Genomic DNA, 13,000 nt, shown 5'->3' on the forward strand with positions numbered 1-13,000 from the left:
ATATATATATATATATATATATATATATATATATATATATATATATATATATATATACCTTCGGCTGCTCCAGCGACCTACGCGGATTAAAAATGAGCTTCAGTTACAAGGAGAATACAAAAATTCTTTTCTGAATTAGATTAGTGTAGCATCGAATCTGGCAGCAGATACATTGCCTGTGATATGTAGTGTCTTTCTGGACGGTCAAAAGTAAAGATGATAAAGATTTGGAAGAGAATGATCTAGAGTAAAACGATGGTAGGAATTCCACTCGAAGTCCTCGGCTGCAAACAATGCTAATGGACAAGTTACTTATTTTGAGCAATTGCTCAGTCAAATGTTAAGTCCCACAGAGCTCAGAGCCATTTGAACCTGGCACGAGCACTGCACTACTTAGCACTACTTCCAGCAATGTTTCGGCACTGTTTTCTAGCACACGTCCTGACGAAGGTGCAATTAGCGAGAATCTGAAATTAGTAAAGTAGTTTCATACAAGTTTGAAGTGATGTTGCCGGCCGGTGTGGCCGAGCGGTTCTAGGCGCTTCAGCTTGGAACCGCGCGACCGCTACGGCCGCAGGTTTGAATCCTACCTCGGGCATGGATATGTGTGATGTCGTTAGGTTTAAGTAGTTCTAAGACCTCAGCTGTTAAGTCCCATAGTGCTCAGAGCCATTTGAACCATTTTTGAAGTGATGTTTGGCATATTTTTGTTTAGTGTTTTTAAAATTTTATCTCTCGTAAAAGAAATTTCATTTTATGGTGCTAAATGATACAGCTGTATTTTTCTCTTTCTCTTTACTGCAAAGTCTCTGTTTCACGTCACAGATCAATTTTCTCATATAACCTGGATTAAATATTGTGAACTTCAGTTTTGCTATAAATCCTGTTTATTTTTAAGTAACGGACAGGAGGATAAGTATGTAGAACAGAGATGTTCCGTAGGTTATGTGGCCCCGCATATATCTTCACAGTTTCTAGACAGTTGAGCGCTTCCAGTTTTGAAGTGGAATCTAGGTTTCGGTTCGGTTATTTTGGGGCAGGAGACCAAACAGCGAGGTCATCGGTCTCATCGGATTAGGGAAGGAAGTCGGCCGTGCCCTTTTCAAAGGAACCATCCCGGCATTTGCCTGGGGCGATTTAGGGAAATCACGGAAAACCTAAATCAGGATGACCGGACGCGGGATTGAACCGTCGTCCTCCCGAATGCGAGTCCAGTGTGCTAGCCACTGCGCCACCTCGCTCGGTCTCAAGTGGAATCTAGCGAGATTCTGATCGCATGAAGAAGAAAGCGATAGTTTTGGCGTAATGTAGAGGTAACGTGGGTACGACTTTAACTGACCAAAGCTACTTATGAAAGTCTACGGCGGCCTACGGTAGTTTTATAACTCTTAGAAATTAAAGACAGAACTGCCTTTCTCAGTTTCTCGTAGAACTGTCAATTAATATTAATAAAGCTCGTCAATTACCATATTTTGCATGCAATAACTAAATTTCTCATCGAGTGTCCCTTACCACTATTTCCAGCCGAGCTTTTCAACAGAGGAAGCAACGCAACGAAAAGCTGTGTACCTGAACAATGGTGCGTTGTTTCCCAGAAGATTACGGGCGGTGCGCGCACAGGGTCGGTGGCAGAGGCTATCGTGCTGCGTATATAGGCCGGCGCGCTGGCTCGGGATTGACCAATACCGCACCCGACAGCGACAGTAACAGCAGCGTAGTTAGCGGCAGACAATGAGGACTCGCTCCGCGCTAACTGCCGCCGCCCTCGTTGTCTTCCTCTGCGTGGGCGTCGCCGCGGGCTTGGACGAACGTGAGTCTGCAGCTGCGTGCCATAAATCGTTCGACGCTTCTCTGGCCTATTACGTACGTGAGTTGAAAAAAAGAGTGTTCTTTCAGGTGGATCACGAGCAACACCTGTTCATGGGGACCACAGTAAGGCGCTGCGATAAAGTTCATGTTACTTAGCCGGCCGGAGTGGCCGTGCGGTTCTAGGCGCTACAATCTGGAACCGAGCGACCGCTATGGTTGCAGGTTCGAATCCTGCCTCGGGCATGGATGTGCGTGATGTCCTTAGGTTAGTTAGGTTTAAGTAGTTCTAAGTTCTAGGGGACTGATGACCTCAGCTGTTAAGTCCCATAGTGCTCAGAGCCATTTTCATGTTACTTGTGCGAGACGCACAACTCGTCGGAATCACTAATGTATTAAAATTCGTGGTTCATTTAAAGACTGTCCATCTGAAATGATTACGAGGCTGCACTTACGGATCACATCAGTGACAGAACCGAGACTTTAAATATCTGAGTAGAAATTCTCTCGATGTTACAATTATTTTTATACTTTTTGAGCAAATGGTTGAAGCTGCTTCCCCGCATTTTCGCATCTTGTGCTATTGACAAGGGATTTCAGATCGATTCCGTATTCCTGGATTTCCGGAAGGCTTTTGACACTGTACCACACAAGCGGCTCGTAGTAAAATTGCGTGCTTGTGGAATATCATCTCAGTTATATGACTGGATTTGCGATTTCCTGTCACAGAGGTCACGGTTCGTAGTAACTGACGGAAAGTCATCGAGTAAAACGGAAGTGATTTCAGGCATTCCCCAAGGTAGTGTTATAGACCCTTTGCTGTTCCTTATCTATATAAACGATTTGGGAGACAAATGGTTCAAATGGCTCTGAGCACTATGGGACTTAACTTCTGAGGACATCAGTCCCCTAGAACTTAGAACTACTTAAACCTAACCAACCTAAGGACATCACACACATCCATGCCCGAGGCATGATTCGAACCTGCGACCGTAGCGGTCGCGCGGTTCCAGACTGTAGCGCCTAGAACCGATCGGCCACCCCGACCGGCTTTGGGAGACAATCTGAGCAGCCGTTTTCGGTTGTTTGCAGATGACGTTGTCGTTTATCGACTAATAAAGTCATCAGAAGATCAAAACAAACTGCAAAACGATTTAGAAAAAATATCTGAACGGTGCGAAAAGTGGCAGTTCACCCTAAATAACGAAAAGTGTGAGGTCATCCACATGAATGCTAAAAGGAACTCTTTAAACTTTGGTTACACGATGAATCAGTCTAATCTAAAAGCCGTAAATTCAACTAAATACCTAGGTATTACAATTACGAACAACTTAAATTGGCAAGAACACATAAAAAATGTTGTGGGGAAGGCTAAGCAAAGGCTGCGTTTTATTGGCAGGACACTTAGAAAATGTAACAGACCTACTAAGTAGACTGCCTACACTACGCTTGTCCGTCCTCTTTTAGAATACTGCTGCGAGGTGTGGGATCCTTACTACGTAGGACTGACGGAGTACATCGAAAAAGTTCAATCAAAGGCAGCACGTTTTGTATTATCGCGAAATATGGGAGAGAGTGTTACAGAAATGATACAGGATTTGGGCTGGAAATCCTTAAAAGAAAGGCGTTTTTCGTTGCGACGTAATCTTCTCACGAAATTCCAATCACCAACTTTCTCCTCCGAATGCGAAAATATTTTGTTGACACCGACCTAAATAGGGCGGAACGATCACCACGTTAAAATAAGGGAAATAAGAGCTCGTACGGAAAGATATAGTTGTTCATTCTTTCCGCGCGCTATACGAGAATTGTGGTGTTTCGATGAACCCTCTGCCAGGCCCTTAAATGTGATTTACAGAGTATCCATGTAGATGCAGATGTAGATATTTCCGTATTGCTACGTACTTGCTACACGCAATATAGTCTGTAATCCTTTCTGTATATTCTACTCATCGTCTGCCCTAACTGTTCTTCTCTTATACTTTCTCTTTTCAGCGTTGAGTTAACTTTTCCTGAATGCAGTAGTACACTTGCTACTGATCTGTTCTTTCTTCTCCTAAGGGACATCCATGTGACACAGTTTCTTCTCCTCCGGATTTCCGAAAGGTCACGTTTCACATCAAAGTGCTGCTGTGCTTCAGCCGAAAGCTCTGAACATCTGCTCCCTCGTTTCTGTAGCAACATCCAATGCAAGAAGAGCTCTTACACTGAATAATGCATTCTTCGCTTCCGCTAGTCTACATCTGATATATTCTTTGCGTCAGCCATCTCATATAATCTTGCTTTCTAGGTAAAAAAAGTGTTTCTACTTTTTCCACCACGTCCCGTTCCCAAGTTTGATTTTATGTTGTTATTCTCCTTCGAGCCCCTCTTCAAATATACCCACATTTAAAATATACCGTTTATTTTGCCGTCTGGGATGCACTGTTTTAAAACGATATGACTGATTTCGATTAAAGTTGATCATCTCCAGACTTGATAAGAATATTTTCTTCCATGCTACCACTCGAATTTAAATAGCCATTGATATTTCATAGATAGTCTCTGTTTCGCAGCAGTCTTCTTTGAAATGATGCGTATCTACGAAATGATGGTGACTGTTTAAATTCACGCGAGGAAGGGAAGAAGGTAGTCCCTTCAAGATCCAAACTGAAGATGATAATTTTGATCGAAACTGCCTTTATCATGAAAACAATGTACAGCTCAGATGCCAAAATAGAAGAATAATTTTAAAAGTCTCTCGCCACGAATGTTTCAATAATAGCGAAACAAGTACATCTACACATGTAGCACGCAAGCCAATGTATACTGCAGCACGGGGGGTACCTCTTTCCCATTCGTGTACTGACCGAGGGAAATATTTCTGCAGTTCTCTGTACACACCCTAATCTCTTTTATCTTATTTTCATGATCCCGAAGGGAGATATACAATGATGGCAGCGTAAAGGTCACAGTATTTTTCAGAATTACCCAAAAAGGATTAGCAAGAACAAAGCAATCTTTGGTACAAGGATTCCCACTTAAACTGCCAGAGTATTTCTGAAACACTTCCCTACGGGATTTAGTGACCTCTCATAAGCCTAGCAACGGGTCTCTAAGCTAGCGACAATGAGTGCCTAACACACCAACGACGCTCTAGAATGGGTCGCAGTAGCGTCTTGTGTGCGATTTCCGTTGCACACGCATTGTACTTTCTCAAAACTCTTCCAACACACCCAAGTTTTGCTATTTGCTTTCCCTAATACTAATTTTACGCGATTGTCCTCTTTAATATCGATTCTTAATATTATGTCTAAATAATTATGCCATCTGTCATCCTCAGGCGACCAGCGCTAAATTGCAGTTGGATACCGTCAGCTCTTACTTTGTTACGGGCGTTATCATGCATTTCTTCACTTCTGAAATACCTCACATCCATGACAGAAAACGGAAATTTTGTGTATGTCTTTCTGCGTTGATTCACGATGGCACGATGAGGATTATTTCCGACAGACAACAGTATCTTTAGCGAAGATTCTGACATAGCAACTTATTCTGACAATTGGTTTATGTAAATTGAAAATATCAGAGGTCTTATTACGCTTCCTTACCGAACATGCAAAATTACTTTCGTTTCTGTCGAACAGTCACCATCCAGTAGGCCTATAACGTACTGGATTCTATTAATCAAATATTACTCGTGTCACTCACATGTCTGTAAACTGTATAACACTGGTTACCAACCTTTATGAGACTTTTACCCCTGAGTGCAGTTATGCTAGCTATAGATAGCTATTGTTGAAATCCTTCCTGGGCCCCTCACAGCCTTAGTAATGAATAAAGATGTTAATTTTCCCTCTGCTGTTGTAGCTGTAGACATTGCTATTTAAGTTGTGTTGTATCGTTTACTACGAGTTTCATTAGTGAATACATGGACTGTGACGGTGCAGGCAGGACGCTCAATTACACTCCTGGAAATTGAAATAAGAACACCGTGAATTCATTGTCCCAGGAAGGGGAAACTTTATTGACACATTCCTGGGGTCAGATACATCACATGATCACACTGACAGAACCACAGGCACATAGACACAGGCAACAGAGCATGCACAATGTCGGCACTAGTACAGTGTATATCCACCTTTCGCAGCAATGCAGGCTGCTATTCTCCCATGGAGACGATCGTAGAGATGCTGGATGTAGTCCTGTGGAACGGCTTGCCATGCCATTTCCACCTGGCGCCTCAGTTGGACCAGCGTTCGTGCTGGACGTGCAGACCGCGTGAGACGACGCTTCATCCAGTCCCAAACATGCTCAATGGGGGACAGATCCGGAGATCTTGCTGGCCAGGGTAGTTGACTTACACCTTCTAGAGCACGTTGGGTGGCACGGGATACATGCGGACGTGCATTGTCCTGTTGGAACAGCAAGTTCCCTTGCCGGTCTAGGAATGGTAGAACGATGGGTTCGATGACGGTTTGGATGTACCGTGCACTATTCAGTGTCCCCTCGACGATCACCAGTGGTGTACGGCCAGTGTAGGAGATCGCTCCCCACACCATGATGCCGGGTGTTGGTCCTGTGTGCCTCGGTGGTATGCAGTCCTGATTGTGGCGCTCACCTGCACGGCGCCAAACACGCATACGACCATCATTGGCACCAAGGCAGAAGCGACTCTCATCGCTGAAGACGACACGTCTCCATTCGTCCCTCCATTCACGCCTGTCGCGACACCACTGGAGGCGGGCTGCACGATGTTGGGGCGTGAGCGGAAGACGGCCTAACGGTGTGCGGGACCGTAGCCCAGCTTCATGGAGACGGTTGCGAATGGTCCTCGCCGATACCCCAGGAGCAACAGTGTCCCTAATTTGCTGGGAAGTGGCGGTGCGGTCCCCTACGGCACTGAGTAGGATCCTACGGTCTTGGCGTGCATCCGTGCGTCGCTGCGGTCCGGTCCCAGGTCGACGGGCACGTGCACCTTCCGCCGACCACTGGCGACAACATCGATGTACTGTGGAGACCTCACGCCCCACGTGTTGAGCAATTCGGCGGTACGTCCACCCGGCCTCCCGCATACCCACTATACGCCGTCGCTCAAAGTCCGTCAACTGCACATACGGTTCACGTCCACGCTGTCGCGGCATGCTACCAGTGTTAAAGACTGCGATGGAGCTCCGTATGCCACGGCAAACTGGCTGAAACTGACGGCGGCGGTGCACAAATGCTGCGCAGCTAGCGCCATTCGACGGCCAACACCGCGGTTCCTGGTGTGTCCGCTGTGCCGTGCGTGTGATCATTGCTTGTACAGCCCTCTCGCAGTGTCCGGAGCAAGTATGGTGGGTCTGACACACCGGTGTCAATGTGTTCTTTTTTCCATTTCCAGGAGTGTATTTGAAGAGACAGCTACGAGATGAAAGTGGGTGAACACCACTTATTATCCCCATTGCTCTCATCAGTGCAGTCACTACCTTCCCGTAAGCGACACCCTACGTAAAGTGTAAAACGCGAATGACCTGAAATTTGCAAAATATGTTTAATATATTGATCTATTTGTTTACGACAGCAACAATTATGCGAAGAGCAAAAGCTGATGAACTTAGCTTCTCGAGAAGGTCAATAACATCTTTCCTACCGTTCTAATTTTCGTCAATATATTTGTCAAAAAATTTGTACCATTCTTACCTATTCCCTGAATATTGTCTATGTGCTACATTAATTATTGATGTTATTGTGTTTGTTGAACAGAGATGAATATGCAGTGCTTTTCCAAAATTATGGAAAATTCCGTTTGCAGTCTTGGCATACGTCACCGTACTCCCCCTTGGAATGGGGCGTTGTCTACTAACACATGACCACGTGTGTTGATAGTCCGTGGTGAGAGGCTCTCTCCTCTCATCCCCCCCTCCCCCCAAACCCCAATCTATATCTGCGGTATACTGTGGGGAGAGTGGAGAAGCTAATTTAAATTGTATCTGCCCTTTGTTTTAGCGATTAATGAGACAAGTGCAAAGAATTTCAAAGTTTTGTGTTGTGCCTGGACTTTAGCCTAAGCTTTTAGGCCTGAGATTTTAGTGTGTTACGGCACGACAGCCTCATCTATTTTATTCCAGCGACAGACACTTACTGTACTGTTTTATTTCTTTCCGCTAGAAGATTCTTCTTTATTCTAAGTTTTACAACTGACAAAAAATTAAAGTTCTTACGTAGTTACTTACATCCGAAGATGAACAACTTTGATCGAAACCCGTGCCAGCCATACCATGACATAAATGTGCAACTAAGACGGCAGAATTACCGATAAAATATTTTTCCAACGCATGACCATTATAATCACTGACTTTTTATCGGGCAGTACTTCATTCGTTGTATATAATATTGTCCATTGAGTAAAGTTTAATTTACAGTATTAAAAATCATATTTGTTCCATAACATAAATGAAGAATACTCAGTTTAACACGTTCCCAGCCAATGTCAAGCCCTCACAAACATTACCATTATAGCCATTTAACCTGTAATATTTTTTAATTTAATTGTGGGTAATATTGTCCATTGGGTAAAGTGTAATTTCAGTGTCAAGAAAGAAATCCGATGCACAACATTCGATGCAAGTGGATTGTATCTTTGCTTATAATGTCTGGTTACGTAAGAGCTAATGTCCCTTCTGGACATTAGTGAGCTGCTTCCTGGAGATAGCAAAATAAGCAGAGAACTAGTTTGAAATAAACAAAAATCGGTGCAACATAAACAGTGTGCTTGTTATTCAAGCTTAAATACTCTTCTAAAGCATCATTTTCATTTTCTGGTGCCATTGTCCACTTCATTATACGTATTTTGTATCGACCACTTTCTGTCCACGTACTTCCTACATTCATATTTCTTGACTGTCTCTTTCTATTTTGGCCATCGTTTGTTACATCTGCGTTAGAGTCCGCTGATTATAGGTAATCGCCCGTACATAACTTGTAAGCTATTTTTATTTCTTTTCTTTGTCATCTATCCAGGTAGCAGACATTGGCGTGAATCGTGATTCGGTGGATTGTGTTACCTTTAATACGTGTGTTTCCATATTTTACTTATTTGTTATATGTTTTCCATAGTTGAATGCTGGAAACCGATGAGTGTGGTAAGCAGTTCAGAACTGACATGCAGGATGTCTGATGATCAGACGAAAGATTGTTCAAATCGCCCTAGAATTCGTCCATCTCCAACTCTTCCAAACATTCGAGCTGTAGGTTAATACGAACTGCTGCGCCTTCCACGGTGCGTGAGGGAGCTGCAGCGGGAAATAGTGTAGAAGAAGGCAGAAAGTGGAATATTGGCAGCAAACAATTGAGGACGTAGGGTGAAAATGCTACTCTGAGATGAAATTATTACAGGAGCGAAATTCGTGGCGGGCTGCAACGGACCAGTTATTATACTGGTATCTCAACCAACCCTGAGAAATCTCTCAAACATATTCAAAACGTTCGCTGTCAGTGCCACCTGGTCCTCATTTCATCCTTTCAGCGACAAATTAAACGCTTCACATCGACTCAACACATGTCCCACTGACGTGACCATTATTCTAGCACATCTGTTTCACATACTGTTTTCCTCGCTGATTATAATCAGCGCCATAGTGTTACATTCGTCATTCGTGCAGTTCATTTCCTGCGTTTCACCGTATTACATTTCAGAATCATTCCTGTTTTTCAGTCTCCAGCTGTCATTTGCATGCAATAAATTAATCAAAAAGACTTTTTATGGTAATCAATTTTGAAGTGACGGAGTAACAGCGAGCTTCTTAACCAGCATAACAAAAACAATCAGTTTCGACACCAACAAATACTTATTCGTTCTGGAAATAGGTTGCAGTCAAAAATGGCGATCTACACACCACTAACTCCCAGGAAACTGCAATTGCTGATTGCTGCCTTTTGGTACATAAAGCGGCTCCACGCGTCACAAAGGAGATTGTCGTTTTTGCCTCCAACCGATGACCAGAACGAATAAATATTTTCTGCTATCCAAATTGCCTGTTTTTGTTATTCTATGTATTGAGGAATTTGCTCCTTACAAGAGACCGTTTTTGTCTAAATCAAATATTCAGACCCAGATAATGCTCATTAGGTGGAGTTCAGAGTGCTATGTGGAAAAGACCACATTGCCCAAATAATGCACAAAAAATCCTTCTATCTTTTAACTACAAAATACATAAATGTTTTTAGTTATTCATGAACTCATATACGACGCTACTGTGGAATGGTGTAATTATCCACAAACCAACATGGAAAGTGCTTTCACCGGCATCACCGTAACATAATCGGCATCCATGTAATCAAAAGTATCCGGACACCTGGCTGAAATTATTCACAAGTTCGTGGCGCCCTCCTTCCGTGATGTGGGAATTCAGTATGGTGTTGGCCAGCTTCCACTCTCGCAGGCATACGTTCAATCAGGTACTGTAAGATTTTTTAGGGAATGGCAGCCCATTCTTCACGGAGTGCTGCACTGAGAAGAGGTATCGATGTCGGTTGGTGAGGCCTGGTACGAAGTTGGCGCTCTAAAACATCCCGAAGGTGTTTTATAGGATTCAGGTCAGAACTCTGGGCAGGCCAGTCCATTTCAGGTATGTTATTGAAGTGTACCACCCCGCCATAGACCGTTCATTATGAACAGTTGCTCGATCGCCTTGAAAGATGCAATTGCCATCCCCGAATTCCTCTTCAATAGTGGGAAGCAAGAAGGTGCTTCAAACATCAATGTAGGCCTGTGCTGTGATAGTGCCGCGCAAAACAGCAAGGGGTACAACCTCCTCCATGAAAACCACGACCACATCGTACCACCCCCGCCTCCGAATTTTACTCTTGGCACTACACACGCTGGCAGATGACGTTCACCGGGCATTCGCCACACCCAAACCCTGCAATCGGATCGCCACATTGTTTACCGCGAATCATCACTCTACACAACGTTTTTCCACTATTCAGTCGTCCAATGTTTACGCACCTTTCACCAAGCGAGGCGTCGTTTGGCATTTACCGGCGTGATGTGTGGCTTATGAGCAGCCGCTCGACCATGAAATCCAAGTTTTCTCACCTCCCGCCTGTCATAGTGCTTGCAGTGGATCCTGATGCAGTCTGGAATTCCTGCGTGATGGTCTGGATAGGTGTCTGCCATTACATATTACTACCGTCTTCAAATGTCGGCGGTCTCTGTCAGTCAACAAACAAGGTCGGCCTGTACGCTTTTGTGCTGTATGAGTCCCTTCACGTTCCACTTCACTATCACATTGGAAACAATGGATCTAGGGATGTTTAGGAGTGTGGAAATCTCGCGTACAGACGTAAGGCACAAGTGACACCCAATCAGCTGTGGAGGGTCCCATTCTGCTCTCTCACGATTTCTAATGACTAATGAGGTCGGTGATATGGAGTACCTGGCAGCAGGTGGCAGCACAACGCACCTAATATGAAAGACGTATGTTTTTGGAGGTGTACGGATACTTTTGATCACATCGTGTATGTATGTAGGTGCAAATTCAGATGTATGGATGACAACAGAATACCTTCCAAAATTGGTTTGCAATGCCTTTCCAGAAAAAATAGATGTAAGGGCTCTGATAATAATCGATAGATGGATCAGTCACAAAAATGAACTTGCATCCGATAGAGTGATACTTGATCATAATATAACTGTCAAGTTGGTTTCCTCTAACACAAAGTATTGTATGCATAATTGTTGGTCTGTTATTTTTGTCAACCTGAGATTTATTCCACACGTAATCATGATTATCAGCCTTCATTATGACTCATCTCACAAATCTCTTCATGTTAGGACGGTTTTGTGTGTTTCAATGCAAAACATGTTACCACTTGCTAGGAAAACGTCAGGACACTAAAATTAACACATTTGACAGCGTTCTCAATAACGCGACGAGCAATGGATAATGGCGTCGAGTTGCCGATGAATGTGAAGTCTTAACATTTATAAAGTTTTGCCTTTTCAGTTTTCAATTGATTTCAACCATTGTCTTAAAAATATCATGTTTGCTGCGAATAGTTGACCCTCCTGGTTGACTGATACTTTTTTCCTTGTGCCCTGTAAGAAAATTTCGAAAATGGCAACAGTATTAACAGATTTTCAGCACGCTATGCTGAAACAATATTATATTACCATTACTGTCGCCCTGCTTGGACATCGGGGCTGAAGTTGACAGACGAACGGTAAGGATTTTTTTTTTGTGTTGTAGTGGGAATCGAACACAGAACTGCCGGCCTGTGTGGCCGTGCGGTTCTAGGCGCTTCAGTCTGGAACCGCGTGACCGCTACGGTCGCAGGTTCGAATCCTGCCTCGGGCATGGATGTGTGTGATGTCCTTAGGTTAGTTAGGTTTAAGTAGTTCTAAGTTCTAGGGGACTGATGACCACAGATGTTAAGTCCCATAGTGCTCAGATCCATTTGAACACAGAACTCCTCCCATCGGACACTAACAGTCAAGGGAAACCACGGAAGACCTAAAGCTGGATAGCCATAGGGAAATTAGAATTTCACACCTCCAGGACGCGAACCACTGAACTACCTCACTCGGCGCATCGGCCAGAGACCCACATAAGACCACAATGATTCTACTCTAACGCACGCCTGGATATCGACAGCTGGCCAGAGTCAGCAGTGAAGATAAACTGTGACCTCTTCGATAAGCCGCTACGTTTGACAGCAGACATGGCCGGTTTAAAGATCCACTTCTGGAGGAACGTGTTGATAAAGTCGGCCGCAGTGCTAGACGAAGCGCTACGAAACAATCTATTCCTTGTATGACGGACACAGGTACCCGAAAATAGACCGTCTCTGTCACAAATATTTTCCTAAGTGATAAGTTACCCGTTTGTTAGCCCGAGTGTTCTTCCAGCCCAAGCAAGGGTCAGAACGCACGCCCAACACGCCACAGTTTTTATCTCTGAGACTGAAACCTTGGCTTGAAATAAACAACCTCGTCTTCGTCAACAAAGTAGCCAAATGACAGAATTAACGTACAGATGAAACCGCCTCAGGTCACGTATTATGTTGCTCGTCAGACCGGAGCGTCGTCATATGGCTGAAAATTACAAAACACATTAGCATCAGGTAGAATGGTGCCGAGTGGTCTTTAAGTCTCTAACGCATTGACACCATGCCAATGAATGTAAGTTACCAGATTCTAAGTCAATTGCGCTGTTTAGCGTTGCTTGATGCT

The 13,000-nt window shown here is 44.0% G+C and overlaps 1 protein-coding gene across 1 annotated transcript in view; it reads left to right on the forward strand.

The window, feature by feature from the left end:
* Positions 1-1,676: 1,676 nt before the first annotated feature.
* LOC126203201 (protease inhibitors-like) overlaps positions 1,677-13,000 on the forward strand; it is a 72,713-nt gene continuing 61,389 nt past the window's right edge. Inside the window, exon 1 of the mRNA XM_049937446.1 lies at positions 1,677-1,810. Coding sequence (XP_049793403.1) covers positions 1,732-1,810 — 79 coding nt within the window. The 5' untranslated portion in view covers positions 1,677-1,731. The remainder of the gene's footprint in view (positions 1,811-13,000) is intronic.

Source organism: Schistocerca nitens, chromosome 9, assembly GCF_023898315.1.
Source record: "Schistocerca nitens isolate TAMUIC-IGC-003100 chromosome 9, iqSchNite1.1, whole genome shotgun sequence".
Classification (NCBI taxonomy): Eukaryota; Metazoa; Arthropoda; class Insecta; order Orthoptera; family Acrididae; genus Schistocerca; species Schistocerca nitens.